We start from the raw sequence: 15,677 nt of genomic DNA, 5'->3' as shown, positions 1-15,677 counted from the left end.
GAAGCAGATGTCATGACTTTTTTTCCAAGCTTCAACAATGACTTCCTGTGTAACCCTGAACAAATCAGTTCACGTTGAGTGAACTGTGTAACCCTGAACAAGTCAAGTTAAGCTCCATAGCATCCCTACCTCAAAAATTCACATGTTATAAAATATGAAATCCTTGCAGAAAATCCTTATACTATTGTATAAAGCACTGAAAGGAATGGCATTTGAACTAAACAATAGCTGTATTCTGAGAGACCTCAAAGACATATATTTTATACTTCATATTATGTATCATAGTAACCATTTTATTTTCATATCTCACCAATGATTATTTTACACTTTCTGTTTTTCATAATTAAAAGAATGTAAAGCTACTTTATTTGTTTCTTCTTTTTATCCCCACTATCTAACACACTGTTTAGCAGTCAACAATCAATATTTGTTGAATTAAACTGTTGAATCACAAGTCATTTTTAGTAAATGTAAAAGTTGTTCATAAATGACCAAGATATCTTGCTCTAGAAATCACGAACTTTCTGTAAATCTTCAGTATTGCTTCTGATGAAGATCTGACATACTGTGTCTACTCTCTTAATATCTAAAACTGGAACTAACTAAAAAGGGAGGAATTTGACAATTGTTTAGCTGAATAACATCAAAGGAGATGTAAAATAAATAGATGTATGTTTCCGAACGTGTTTGCCGCTGTCATGAATACTGTCATGTGCTGTACCAGGGTCCAGTTGGAAGTGGAATTTCTTATAGAAGGTGATGTCTTTTGGATGTTCCTGTTTGCAGATGGTATTATACTGTGTACATCAAACCCTAAAATAAAAAAAGAGACCACCACAATGAAATCCACGATTATCCTCAAAATGATCAACCTAATAATTCATATAGGAAAAACTAGATGAATGAAAAACATCTGTTGTCTAGACTGTGACATTCTGCCTATATGAGGCAGAAGTCAAACCTATTTCTTACTTGTACCAAGTCCAACACTCTGTCTTCCACACCAAAGCCCATTGGTTCCCTTGAAATGTAAAAAGGCCTGGAGGATGGCCTCTAGAATATTGTGTATAGATAATCTTTAGAGGATTTAGGGAAGACTTTGGACAAGAATTGCCCAGGATGAGAAAGCATAGATGGATTGCGATTTGTACCAGTAAAGAAAATACCTATATCAATGAAATCACAGATTCTTCTATTATAATGCTAATTTTAAATGAGGAAGAACAGTAGGAACAAATTACCTTTAACTAAACAAAATTCATGCCATTTTGAACATCATTTTCTATTATGTCATATCATCTCTTTCACATTATGAGTTCTAGGATTATCTAGCTTTGTTCAACAGCTCTCACTGTAAGACACTCCTACTGTGTTATCCCTGAACTGTCTGTCAGAGAAATCTCAAAAGTGTAACATAAACAGATGCTACTAAAAAAGAGTTATCCTTTAAAGCATCTGAAATTCTTCGTGTCCAAAACACAACTCCTTATCTTTCCAAAATGGAGGGATCTACCCTCTCCTCTAATTTTATTTCTGTTGAAGGCATTTTCATCCTTATAGTCACTCCTGATTCAAAACCTCAGTCATCCTCAACTTTTTAATCTCTTTTCTTCCAAATCCAATCCGTTGCCACTTCCTGATGATTCTATCTCTTTATCTCACATCTGTCACTTTTTCCCGCTCAAACAGCCCCCACTTAAGGTCAGGTCCTCATCTCTTCTCAGTTGGACAAATTCATTTAATTCCTTGCCTCTAGCTTCTCTTCAATCTATCCTCCCTGCAGCTACCCAGTTGATATTCCTAAATCTTAGGTCTTACCATGTCACTCCCCTTCTCAACAAATTCCAGTGACTACTTCTTTTCTCTAAGATAAAATGTGAACTCCTCTGACTAACTCTTAGAGTCCTTCATAGTCTGGCTCCAGATTTCCTTTCTGGACTTACTGCATATTACTATCTTTCAGATGTTCTCCATTAAGCCCAAATTGACCTATTTATTTTCCCCTGGACACTGTATTCCATCTCCTGACCTCACACTTTTATATAGGCTGCCCCTAACCCTGGAATGTGCTGTCTCCTCAGATATACTATATAGAAGTTCTAGCTTCCTTCAAGGCTCTCCTCAGGTGTCGCTTCTTAGAGGAAGCCTGTCTCTATTCTTCCAGTTGCTTGTAACCTCTTCCAAAAATTATTTTGTATATTATTTTGTATTGAATTTTCCATGTACAAGAATATACAAATTCCTTGAGGGCAAAAACTGTTTTATTTTTGTGTTTATATCCCTAGAGCTTAGCAATCCCTAGTAGAATTAGAAACAGTAGGAATTTAATAAATGCTTGTTGAATTAAATCGAAGAGTTTCTTTAGATTTTAGCTACAGGAATCACATTTATTCTGCAATAATAGTCTTTAAGAAGTCATGGGAACCAATTGTGACAGCATAGCCATAAAGATGATCATTAATCTGGATTAGCCTTTATCTGGAACTTAGTGTCAACTTCTAAAACTTTCTGCCTTTTCCTCATTAGCTAGGAGAGTTGTTTGTTTTTAGCAATTCTTCAGATTAGAATACCAATAAAAATTAAAGGATTCTTAATTGATGTAATATATTTAAGACTTTGTGCTCAGGATTTCTTTTTTATATGTTTCAGTAGTGATGTGTGAAGAGTAGCAGTTTAATTTGCTTTTCACACACTCCTTTAATCTGATAGAAAAAAGATTGTTTCACATGGAAGAAAATTAACTGAACTAGCAAGGAAGATTTAAGGGAGTGATTATATCTAATGTTGGTCTGGCATTAAAATTTTCTAGTAGGGCAGCACAATTGTTTAATTGGGAAACTTAATGGCAGCTGAAAAACCTCAGTGCTTGTGTTAGCAAGCTGGAGTGATTTACTATATTACCAACTTGTCAAGATTGACTTTCCACTTAAAGGACCCTTACGTTTCTAATAACACAATTGATGCCTTCTGATGTTAACCTTGGAACAGGAGACTAATACATTGAGCATAGTCAATGGAAGGTTTTATTCTCCATAGATGTGTTAGTATTTCCTTGTTTTCTATAAGCCAATTCCAGATGAAATGCTTCATCAAGTCCTGCCACAACAGAAGCCCCCAGCTAGCCAAAAGTAAGTGTTTCTTTCCCAGCATAAGAAGGGCATTGAGTAAATTCAGCTTCTAAAGTCAAGGCTCCCAAATCATTGCCACACTATTACCAGCCAAGAGCAAATCTAGGACATCGCTGTTTCAGGGAGCATGCAACCTCTATATTAGCCAAAAGTAAGATCTCAGAGAGTCAACTGATGTCTTTGCATGTATTGCTAACTAATGTGTAGAAATTTTTTTAAGTTCACTTTTTCTTTATTCTTCTGTCTTTTTTACCCATCTTCCCTCATTGTAGCAAATTAGACGGCCGGATGAAAGCAAAGGAGTTGCTAGTAGAGTTGGATCCCTCAAAGTAAATATGTTTCTGACATTTTGGGGCAAAATTTTGTCTATAGCCTACACTTCCTTCTTCCTTTTTGGGAGGGTGGGATGGATGGGAGGGGGCTTTTTCCATTTTCCACCATCCCATTTGTTTGTTTGTTTTTTATTTCAGTATTTTTATTGGCTGTTGGGTCATATTATTTTTTGTTTCAGCTACACATAAGAGCAACCAGCTGAAGGCAAGCCACCAAATAACTAGCTTTGAAATGGCACCAAAAACAAAATGGAGCAACAGCCTCCTTCAAGGTGCCTATAATTTGGGGCTCTAGATTAAACCGTTCCTCTGATTGATGTCACTGTATGTTTAAGTGCCTGTTACACAAAAAACTAATTGATTCATTTTCCAAACATGTTTTCCCCCTTTTTCTTTTTTGGCAAAAAATAATTAAATATTTCCATGCTCTTGCTAATTTTAGTTCTCTTCCACAAACACAATTATTATAATGGTAAAAAGCTTTATTTAATATTTGTATGCTTAGTAACAAAGAAAAAGGGGTAATTTACAACACTAATAAGAATTATTTCACCATTTAGCTTATAGTTTTTAAACATACTGCCCCTTTTATTATATAGTATTATAGTGGTCAGCAAAAACAATCTTACTTCAAAACAATTACCATTTGAGTGTAATCTTTTAATAGGCAACTTAAAGTTTCTTACCTAATGGCACAGTTTTGCCAAACCCTTCCTTTTCTCTTTCGTTAATTGATATCAGGCACTCACCAGTACCATCTAGGCTTAGTACAAAAGCAAAAGAAGTTCCCATCCTTAAGAAACACTTTCCAAGGTAGCCAAGAGTCACTTCTACTGCTGCCACCAAAAATTTTAGGTAATGAATTTGTAGAATTTAAAATGTATATAAAAAGCAAACATTTCCAAGGATCAAACTCTACCCTCTGCCCCACCCTCATTTGCTCTTATAATATGTATTATGTTTTTCAGTTTAGTCCACATGCCAGAATAATTCATTATAATAAGACTGTAATGACAAAATCCAGAAGCCAATTGCAGCCTAATTTTAAGCCATTTCAGTATTTCACCTTTTTCTCCCCTCACCTTATTTCCTTTTAGCAATTTAAGAAGCACTAATTTCTGCCCCTTGTTCCTTCCCTGCCTTCTTAGTTTGATGTTCATTTAATTTTTCTTTTAATTTCCTTTTTGGTGTGTGTGTGTATGTGTCTCCTCTGTTTCAGGACAAGCCATCCTCTTTGTTCTCTAACACTGCTATACAGCGGGAAACTCTTGTGAAAATGTTATTTCACCGAGCACAAATAGTGGGGATGGGAATGTTTAATTATAGCATATTTCAGAAACAAAGCCATTTAAAATGATTCCATTAGAAAAATGGAAGTTTGTGTGTCACAATGATGCACTTAGAGCATTCCTCACTGTCTATCTGTGAGGTTACTTTTTTATTCTTTTTATTTTGGGGAAAATGAGCCAGTACAAACTTTTACTTTGGGTCACTCCTAAAATTTAAGTGAAAAAAAAACAGTGTATATATGAGAGACCTTTATTGAAATTACTGTTGGTGACTTAATGAAATTTCATGGAAGGGAAAGATAGCATTGGTAGTTCCAACAGCATCTACTATATGCTGAATATTGATTGTGTGTGTGTGTGTGTGTGTGTGTGTGTGTGTGTGTGTGTGTGTAATTCTGGATTCAGCTTTTAATGTATTGGACACTAATTTATAAGTGTATGTTTACTGATATTTTCATGTATATACAGTGTGAATATGTATATACATATATGTGTATTTGACAACAAAAGATGTAGGGTCCAACCAATTTATTATTGTAATATGAATGTGCCTACTTACAACAGTATGTTTTGGAAGGAAAAGGCAAAGTTATCTAACACTCAAAAATCTTCATCTCTTCCCTATTAAAAAAATAGAAAATGTAAAAGAGTAAGTACCTGGGAAATTATTTGGCTAGTTATTATATTTATTTCCCTTTCATTTCTCCTGAGGGAAAAGCTTCTCATAATTAAACAAAATAAAATGTTGATCTCCAAATTATTGGTTTATTGAGCATGTATGCTTGTGTTGTACAAAAGAACTTTGATGTCATAAAATGTTTTGCCAAAGGCAGTGAGAAATGTATAATACTGTGATCTTATCATGAAAAGAAAAGAAAAAGAAAAAATGCAAATAGAACAAGTTGCTTTTTCAATTCATTTTCTGATGTTTACATGTAGCTCCATCGAAAGCTGGAGGAGCTCAGAGATCACCTAGAAGGCAATGTGAAAGGATACTCTCTCAGAGTAAATGTACGATTTCACTCGGTGATTTTTTTTCTAAACTTCCGCTGGCTGGTAACACCAAATCTAATTGGTTTGTCCTTTCATCTCCATCTTTTTCCTTTCTCTCTCTTCCTCCCTCTCTCTTTCTTTCTTTTATAGCTGGGGTTTCATGCTAACATATATGAAATAAATTCAAAATTGTGAGGGTTTAAAAGAATCCTTATACCACACTGACTAATACTGGGGTTGGTTTATTTGATAACTTTTAGACCAATTGCTAAGTAAAAAGTTCCCTGCTCAAATTCAAACAATTATTTAACTTGCTGGGAATCACCTTTTATGAGACTTCATTTTGAAGTTTTTCCATCACACTATCTTCCACTTCTCATTAAAAAATATTAAGCAGAATTTTAAATTATGGGCTGGTTCAGGCAAATGAAGCCTTGATGCTTCTCAAGCTTGGTCTGTGTGGGAGATTAATGTGCTCCATGTCAGTCATTAGGAAAAATAATAAGTGCCAGGGTGAGATCATAGATAAATTGGCAAAAGGATTATTCCATGATCTAGTAGAATAAGTTAACAAACTTTTGAACTCACACATTTTAAAAATAATTTTGAAATGTTTTTCAATTAAAAATAACCAAATCTAAATGAAGTAATTGTATCTTAAACAGACTCATGAAGCATCATGAAAATATTTGACATGATTATAGTGTTGTGCCTAAAACATCATTTTGGAAGAAATTGACCACAAAGCAAAGCACATATTGGGTATTTAATTTTTCACATTGCATCTACTAGTTCTAATACATCTTTTGTACAGGGCATATTTTTCATGACAATAAAGTGGATGTTAGACACAAAATATTTATGAGCATTCTTGGCATACTTGGCCCTACCCCCCAACTTGTAATTTTTATTATAAATATATCAAATTCTCAACACATTTTTTAGAATAACTTGGAGATATCCTGTAACTAAAAATAGGACAGTCTTTTAAATAGTGTGTGATGTGGACTTAGAAAAAGGTTGCATGTTATAGTTGATAAACAGCAAAGGTCAAAGCCAGGAAGCCCTGGGTTCAGAGCCTACCTCTGCCACATACTGACTGTGTGACTCTGGGCAAATCACTTGACCTCTCAGTGCTCTGAGTTCTTGAAAACCACATGTTGCAGAATAGGTGCCAGGCTTAATGAGCAGTTGTTTCCTCACCCAGGATTTCTCTGTACCAATGAAATTGCAGGTCCAGTTTTTATTCCTGTGAAATAGACTTAGCAGACAAGAGTATGATATAATATAGTTTTAAAAAAAAAGTATAAATCTTTCCACGTTAAGTTCTATTCCTGGAGCTTCAAAGAGTGGCACCTGTGAATCTTAATTCTTGATTTTACTTCTCCCATTGATTCTTAGCACTAATATATCCTAGTATCATTAACAGTTTTGAAACAGTCAAAATGGAGTCAAATATATGGTAGTCTCCTTGTTTCATTGGGTTACTTGGTCCAGCTTCCAAGTAGATAAGAAAGTCATGTATTTTTCTAGTCGAGATCCCTGAATCCATATCTCTGAAATATATAATTCAAATGACTTTTTAGATATCCAGAGATATTACTAATGCGGGTTTCATCTTTCCTTCTCATTCTACTGAACCAGAGAGTTGTCTTCCAAGAAAATTCCAAAATCTCGCAAGTCCTCCATATCTCAGTCTGTACTCCATTAGGAAATACTTAGCATAAATTTATTCCCTTTTACATCAGTCTCATCCTTGCATATAAAGAGATCAGAAATTTATGCCAAAGTGAAAATTTTAAGAACATGAATTAACATTTTTAGTGCTATGCCTTCTTTATAAGAGGTGTAAAAATAGTATTTTTTTTTTGTCTCAGGGAAAGACAATAGAATTATTCTTAGAGAATCAAAACAAAAGTATTTTCTGCTTCCTAGTTCTGTTACAGTATTGAGATTATAACTACATTATCTCTAGATTTCTCTTCATTTTGTCAGCTATATTATTTAATGTTTGCTCACAATGCCATCTTCATCTTTTTTTGACATTTCATTGGACAGCACTTTGCCCAGGTTTCCTTATGAAGTGACCCTGAATATTAGGTGTTTCTATCCATAAGTTCCATAGAGTAGTGTATAGAAAAAGAAAGATTAAAATGCAACCCACTGTCTCCGACAGATAGCTTTCCTAATAAATCCAATACAAGAAAAGATGCAAATTGCATGGATAGTCCAGGCTCATTCATTTCTTCATGGTTGATCTTGCCCTAAAACCCCTTTAGCGGTACTATTTTTAATGAATACTGTGGCTTTCAGGCAGAAAAAAAGCTTGCACAAATTGATTCAGATTACTTCTTATTAGTGGTACCCCTTGAAATTAAGATTTTATTAATACTTACTTTTCCAAAGTTAAGTTGGCACATAACAGCTGTTTTCATTTTCTCATAAAGGACTAGATTCATTGCAGAGACCATGTGTAAAAAGAAGCATTGTTCTGGATTTTATATATTTAAAGAAATGCCATGAATACTCAATAAGACAGAAAATTCAGGACAAATGGGTTTGGTTTATCATTTTTTTCTTTTTTGTGTGTTAGGTGTGGGAAGTGAGAGAGAAACCTCTTTTCTTCATACCAGTTTGTGGAAATAATTTTACTTAAATCCTAACATTTTCTCACCTGACAGTTTCTAGAATACATTCATCTTGTTTTGAGGAAAGGGAGGTGGGAAGGAAAGCTAAGGAATAGAATTTTCACTAATGAAGTCATTGGAACTCTTAAATTTCTTTCTATAGAGATTTTCTTTTTGGACAAACAAAATTATTGGGACTCTGTAATCTAACCAAAGAACATAACATATACGTTACCCTTTTCTGTACACTTTAAATAGTAAAAGCATATTAAACATGACTTAATTTTAATCATTTTATTTAATTATCACGAAAGGGATAGCATTCTTTGATGCCAAAGTGCTTGTTGAATATTATCTGTCTAATTTAGTTGATGAGAAAAGAATTCCAAATTCTTGGAATGAATGTGCAGTAAGATACATAACTATAAGAGAAAGATTCCAAGTAGAGAAAAAAGTAATTCTCCTTTTTACCAAAAACAGAGACATAATTAAGAGAATATTAAAAACTACTATAGATGCCAAAGAAATATTATAAAAAATGTTGAGTAAAGAATTAGAATGACATTTAATTTAGATGATTAAAGGTAATAATCTGATTGAGAAATACAATGTCACATAGATTTGTCAAATGAAAATTAGTTAGAAAATAGTCACTCAGATTTGGGGGTAATTATTAACTAATAGTTAAATGCACAATTTTAAAAAGAAAGGGGCTTCTATTATAATATACCTAGTTTAGGTGTCAGATGAGGAAATGGAACATTTTGTACTCTTATTTTCTTCATTCTGTATAACTTGATAAGATTCCATCTTGTCACAAATAGTTCACCCCTGGCCCAAGGTATTTAGTAATAAGGTTTATTTTTACTAAAAACAGCATCAAGAAAGAAAAAAAGATTTTTTTAAAAAAAAGGATGGCTTGTTAAGACAGATAGTTAGAATTTAATAAATTTTAGGAAATAATTATGTCAGGGCTCTGATAGTTGTTTATTACTATACTCTCTTAATACAAAGAGGAGGAATTATTTTAGGTTAATAAAAGGAGTTACAGCTTGAAACAAGAACAGACCCACAGCAGATATTAAAGAAAATATTTGAGGTCAATTAGAGTGGCACAATTCTCCAGTGGACATATGTTTGAAAAGTAATTTGACATGTTTAGGAATGGAGTTATAGAAAGCTCTGTTATAGGGTTCGTTCGGAGAATAATTCAGTAGTAGTGCAGGTGATTTGTTAATTCACCCTAGAGGTCTATTTATTATTTAATGCAGAGGTATTTAGTCTAGCATAATTATGTTTCATATTATTTAGGATGCCCAAACAGCTATTGTCTTTGAATTTATGAACACTCTTTGTGTGTTTTTTTATTTATCATCTGTTTACATGTATAATACAAGTACAGATTACTGTACTAAAATGTCCAAAACTAAAATGGTTATGAATAGAAGTAGTGAAATCACCTTCCTTCCAGAATCTAGAGCTTTTAAAACAGAATTACTCATAGATGTGGGATATGTTCTGATCAGTCATGCTGGGAGATTAACATTTTAGACTTGTTAACCTGTCCATGTGACTGTATATTTTTTGTCTTTCCTTTTTCTACCATTTTGCCCCTCAAACATGAAATTAGTCTTATACTCTTCATCTATTTGTTCTCTGTTATTGGGGTCCCATTTAGGGTTTTCCTTCTCTTGAGTCAAGAATGTAAAAATAAACTCTATTTCTAGTCACTAATTTAAAGAGCCAATGATTAGGAAAGTGATAAGTTAATACAGATTTTGTTTTATAAATACTTTTGTTTTATACATTGAATGCTTTGTTTATTATTGAATTCTTTTGTGATAAAGAAAGCTATTTCCCCTTAGGAAACATTCGTTTCTCTTTTGAATTCTTGTAAATTCTCTATTATGACTTCACCATCAATCATAATCCTTCATTCATGATATAATTGCTGTTTAGCAAAAATATAGCAATATAACCACAATACAAACATATCGTAGTTTAATATGTGCACCTGAAAAGGTAGCAAGGCATCTCTGCTGCATGCCTGCACAATGCAGGCCACTTGCAGCTCACCAAAGGATTTTGGCTACAAAAAAGGTAGGGTTGCCACTGCCCACTGGCCTGTTTGTCACGTGGCCCGTGGCAACCAGCCATCATCAGTCAGTTTCTAGCATAACCTGTCTGCGGCCTGAAGAAGTTCAGCCTATTTTAGTTTTGACCCTTGCCTACTGCCAAGTTGTGCTGATCTGCTCTATTGGGAAATATCCCAGTTTGATTGAGGGCTTGCTCCTAAGCAATTGTAACATTGCATCTTAATTGTATGGGAAATACAAACTGTTATTCTTGGTGAAAATCATCCCACCCCACTATTTGCCTGACCTTCCACATTTTTCAGACTATCTTAAAATGCCTCTTAATTCTTGCATGGTGTCATTTGACTTTTATTTTTAATGAGCCTTTTTTATTGGATTATTCAAATGTTTGATTTGGTTTAATATTGTGTATGAAACAAAGACAGAATGGTGTATTAGAGAAATAGTTTCAGTCAGAGAAGGCTTGGATTCAAGTCCTCCCTGTAACACCAACAAGCTGTTGCTCTAGGTAACTCACTTAATCTCTCAGTGCCCTGGGCAACTCTCTAAGAGTATAAATTTCAGTCGCAGAAAAAGGACAATTGCTTTTTCTACACTGGGTTTGAGGGGCCCTCACGGGAGATCCCTATACTAGTGAAATCTCAGGTGTGGACCAAATACATCGATCTCATCATTGTTATCAATATAAACAGTTTTTATTTCACATTATGGGTGCCTTGAAAGAAGTATATTACTATGTAGATGATGAATGAATGTTAGATTTGACTCATTAGAATACTAACAACTCTACTGTTTTCCACAAGTGAAGAGAATTCCCTGAATGTTTAAGGTTAATCAGTATTATTTTGAGATGTAACAATCATAGTTTTATGCAAAATAATGAATTTCTTTTCACTCTGGAATTAGGAACAGAAAATTCTTGTCTAAAACTCATAAAACCACTTACAATTATGACATTTGCCTAAAGCAGCATTTTGTATGCTGGTACTCTATAAAGGTGTTTATTGCTCACCAATCCAAAATTTTCTTCTCAGAACTGACTTTAATACAATGAAAGATAATACAGTATCTCTTTGACAAACATCTCTTTAGTAACAGAAAATGGAATAGAGAAATACTGAAACTGGAGTGCTATCAGCCAAACTTTTTAATAAGTTTTTTCAAAATTTTCTGTCTTCTATTAGCCCTTCAGATAATGAAAACAGGGACACAACAATTGGAGAGAGAGCAGTGGTTTAGAGATATTGCAGTCATGCTTTTCTGCAAAATGACAAACTTCATCTTACTCTGAGTTTGCCTTATAATAAAGAAAAATAGATTATATAGCTTTGTTAAAAAGGCATTATTTGTCGCTACATTTTTTTAGAAAGTGAAAAGTACTTCCCCAAACCATTGAATAACACTGACATTATCAGAACTCCTTTCCTTAGGATTACATTTATACTTGTTACAGCCTTCTAATCATTATATAAAAGTTCTAAATTAATCTACCGAATACCTCTTGAGCTTTTTCCTAATTGTGTTACCCTTCTGAGGTTGGAGAGACAGAACAGAATCAGATAATAGTATTTCCAGTTCCTAATAGAAACTCATTATTTCTCCTATATTGTCATTCCTCCTAAATTTATACATTTTGGATTGTTATTCCAAATTTGTAGCTAGAAGCTTGCAAACATTCTTTTTATAAAAAGAAGTATTTCTAGTTGTGTCTGCCTTCATTAAAATTGAGATCATGTGATGATGCAATACACAATTTAAGTGAAGGACAAAACAGAGCCTTTGGTTTTGAACTTGGAATGAATTTAGCCTTGTAGAATCCATTAAACATGGATTAAATGAAAATGAAGAAAAGCAAAATGGATCTGGTAAAAAAAAGCTTTTGTGTTCAAATTATGAATCTGTTTGGAAATATGTGTGTACAGTGACGTTGCCGTTGGGTGGTATTTTTTCTTATAAATTTGGAAGTTCACTAATCCTGAAAATGGACAATTTAGAGGAAGACAAAAGATCAGAACTTGATGGTTTTGGCATCCTGGGAAGAGGATGGCATTAAGACGTTGAAGAGTCTCTCAGTAAATATTTTTAATTTGGAACTAATAATAATCAGTGTGGCATAGCAGGAAAAAGTAATCCCAGTGTTCTATATTGCCCAAATAAGCACATTTCCTCCAGGTTCTGGGCAGAGGAGAGACATCCCCTTTAATTCATTTTACTTACTCTTTTAGCCAGGTATTTTCAAGACAAAGATTCCACTTCAGATGGCTTGAGACCTGGGATATTTTCAAACTAAAATGTCTTTTTATAACAACTACTGAAATCCCTAGATGGTGTTGGAACCATCTACACATCTGAGACCCTTACTGTGCCCTCTTTCCTTTTTAACAGTGTTTTCTTTTCCTCACTGCACAACCAGGCTCGGCTTCCGTCGTGCTCATCTACCTATAGTGTTTCTGAGGTATATTCTGCACGTGTTTTATTACACAGTCAACAACATGCTCGCCCTCACTGTTATTTTTTTTTTTTATTTTGTTTTCCCGTTGCCTTAATTTATTTTGCCTTGCACTTTGCACAACCTGCCTGGAAAAGGGAGGGAGAACCAAAAGAGAGTTGTCTCTTTGGGGGGAAACATGGGAGTATATGTAGGATTGTCTTATCTAACATACTGGCACAGTGTCCAGTTAGACTTTTGGGGGTCATTATTTTATCCCTCTAGGATTGCTAAAATCTGAAAACTCATATACATACACACACACACACACACACACACACACACACACACACACACACACATACACACACGTATATATGTGCCTGTTACTACCATGTAAAACCCTCCCAGGGTTGCTTTACATCAGGTCACTTATTAGTAAGGGAGGCAGTGTGGAGTGAGCAGTAGAAAGAGAGCCAGGCCTAGAATCAAATCCTGATTCTGCCTCCTTACCCTCTGTGTGACCTGGAACAAGCCACTTAACCTCTCTGAGCCTCAGTTGTCCTATTTGTAAAATGAGAGGGGTAGACAAAACAGCCTCTAAGTCCCCTTTCTGTTCTAAATCTGTGATCTTGTAGCAGAGATTCCAGATTGTAGACTTAAATAGTTTTGTTGATTCTCCCTCTCTACTTACATAGTTGAAACATAGAACTCTAAAATTCATTATTAATAAAAGATTTAAAGTGAAATTACCATTTCTTCTTCATTTTCAGGAGAAAATAGCAAAGATTTGCCGCCATTTTTCCTTAAACCACAACAAAACCAATTCCGTTATTCAACAAAGCCATTTTTCCGGTATATTTGTTGTACCAAGATTCTCACAATCAAGAAAGGCCTATCATTCTTTTAATAAAATACTTTAGATTGAGATTTGAGCTGTTTTCTTTGCCCTTTCAGGAGAAAAATATTTCATTCCTCTTATGTTCCTCAATAGTATAAATAGATTTTTTTTTTCCTCTAAAAGGATTAATTGAAATCTCATCACCAGACTTTCAATAACCTTTTGGTCCTACTTTTCAAAGCAAGAACAATGGTAACTAGTAGAACAACAAAAACATATTTAGCTCAAAATGTGATTAGAAAAGTTACTTTTACTATCAGGGTGGTAATTTCAAAATATTAGCTTCTGATTATACAGACATAGGACATTTTTATTCACATTAGCTATATGCTACCTCAGGCAGGGCAACATATGAGGTCTATTCAGTTCTTACTATAGAAATGTTATCACAGGCTAGTTATCACACACACATACACACACACAAACACACACCAGGTTATCAGATTGCAGGTATAATTTTACCTGTAAAATTTTCAGAACCACCATGTAGAATATCACCTTTTGACTTGTAAATTGAAGAAACCCGATCTGAAAGCAATTAAGAAAGAATGAATCTATCTGTAGTCTTATTACTGAAATTGAAGGAGCCAGATATGAAAACAATTAGAAGGGTCTAAAACTAGAGTCTTTCTGTGGTTTTTTACTGAGTCATTTCTAATTACTGCCATTTTTTTTATTTGCAAGCTATACCTTTCTTAGTTTTTTTTCTTAGAATTGGTTTTGAAGAGAATTAATTTTTATTGAACCTAATCTTTGTAGAAAAAAGAAAAATCATATGACGAAAATGAATAAATAATGACTTCAGTCAAGAACCTTGACAGAGAAGTTTGATACCATCTCATCACTGCATTTTTCACAGGATACTTCATTTCGTAATTTGCCCCTCATGTAAGTTCTCAGTGTAAAAAATAAATAACTTTTTTCACCCTGTCACCTCATTTCAGCAAGTTACCATTTCCTGGTATAAGAGGTACAGCAGTGGTACCATCTCCAATAACCCATAGCACCCTCAGGATATTATTTTCTCTATGATAATGTGGAACTGATCTCTGAGGCATTACTGCTTGACAAAGCATTTGTTCCAAGGCACTCAGCACCTGAGTATGTTATAATGGTCTCTGACTTGAATTTATCCCATGTAGTTTTATTTTATGATGACACAAGGACTTTCCTAATTTGTTGTGAAAGCTTTTTCTGTCACCTATGTTGATCCTTTTTTTTTTTTTTGGTTAAAACCCATGAAGCTATGGAATGTAGATTCCATAGTTGATGTTTATATTTAATTTGTGATGCTTTTATAACTAGGGTCCTGAAATGACAGTTCACAGATTCCCAGAGTCTAATATTCATTGTACAAAAACAAGACCAGGAGTAAAAACTTCAGAAATATCTTTCATTAAATTGCACAAAATATCTTAAACGTATAAATCTTCTAGTTCAAAAAAATCTAAACCTTAAAGCAATATAAATAAAATCTCCCAATTCCAAAGAATTTCATTTTGTGCAAGTCATATATTTAATAATGCAAAACTGTATTTTTTGGTCTCAAGGAGCTTACATTCTATTAGAAGGAAAAATTGTATACACAGATAACTATAATACGCGTTGCTGTGTGCCAAGGTACATAGGAGAGGGAGGAGAGATTAGAGAAAGGAAGGAACTAACTAGACATATCAGGAAAGACTTCATGAAAGAGATGGCATCTGAATTGATTCCGTGAAAGTCAAAAGTATAAATTTAGAGAGAATCTGTCCTAGGATAGTCTCTGCAAATGCACAGAATCGTTTAAAAAAAAAGTCAGATGAGTATGTATAGGGTTTATTAAGTGCTGGCTATGTGCAAACTCTGCACTAAATGCTAAGAATACAGATATAAAAGACTAA

At 34.0% G+C, this 15,677-nt stretch overlaps 1 protein-coding gene across 10 annotated transcripts in view; it reads left to right on the top strand.

The window, feature by feature from the left end:
* The window catches only part of GPHN (gephyrin), a 749,523-nt gene that overhangs the window by 544,522 nt on the left and 189,324 nt on the right, over positions 1-15,677 (top strand). Inside the window, exon 9 of one of the 10 annotated variants that reach the window (XM_072629565.1) lies at positions 5,689-5,760. The exons of the other annotated variants lie outside the window; for them this stretch is intronic. Within the exon in view, the coding sequence (XP_072485666.1) occupies positions 5,689-5,760 (72 nt within the window). The remainder of the gene's footprint in view (positions 1-5,688; positions 5,761-15,677) is intronic. 10 annotated transcript variants of the gene reach the window in all.

This window comes from Notamacropus eugenii, chromosome 1, assembly GCF_028372415.1.
Source record: "Notamacropus eugenii isolate mMacEug1 chromosome 1, mMacEug1.pri_v2, whole genome shotgun sequence".
Taxonomy (NCBI): Eukaryota; Metazoa; Chordata; class Mammalia; order Diprotodontia; family Macropodidae; genus Notamacropus; species Notamacropus eugenii.
Note: the sequence above shows the minus strand (reverse complement) of the source record. Positions and strands in the feature narration are given on the sequence as shown.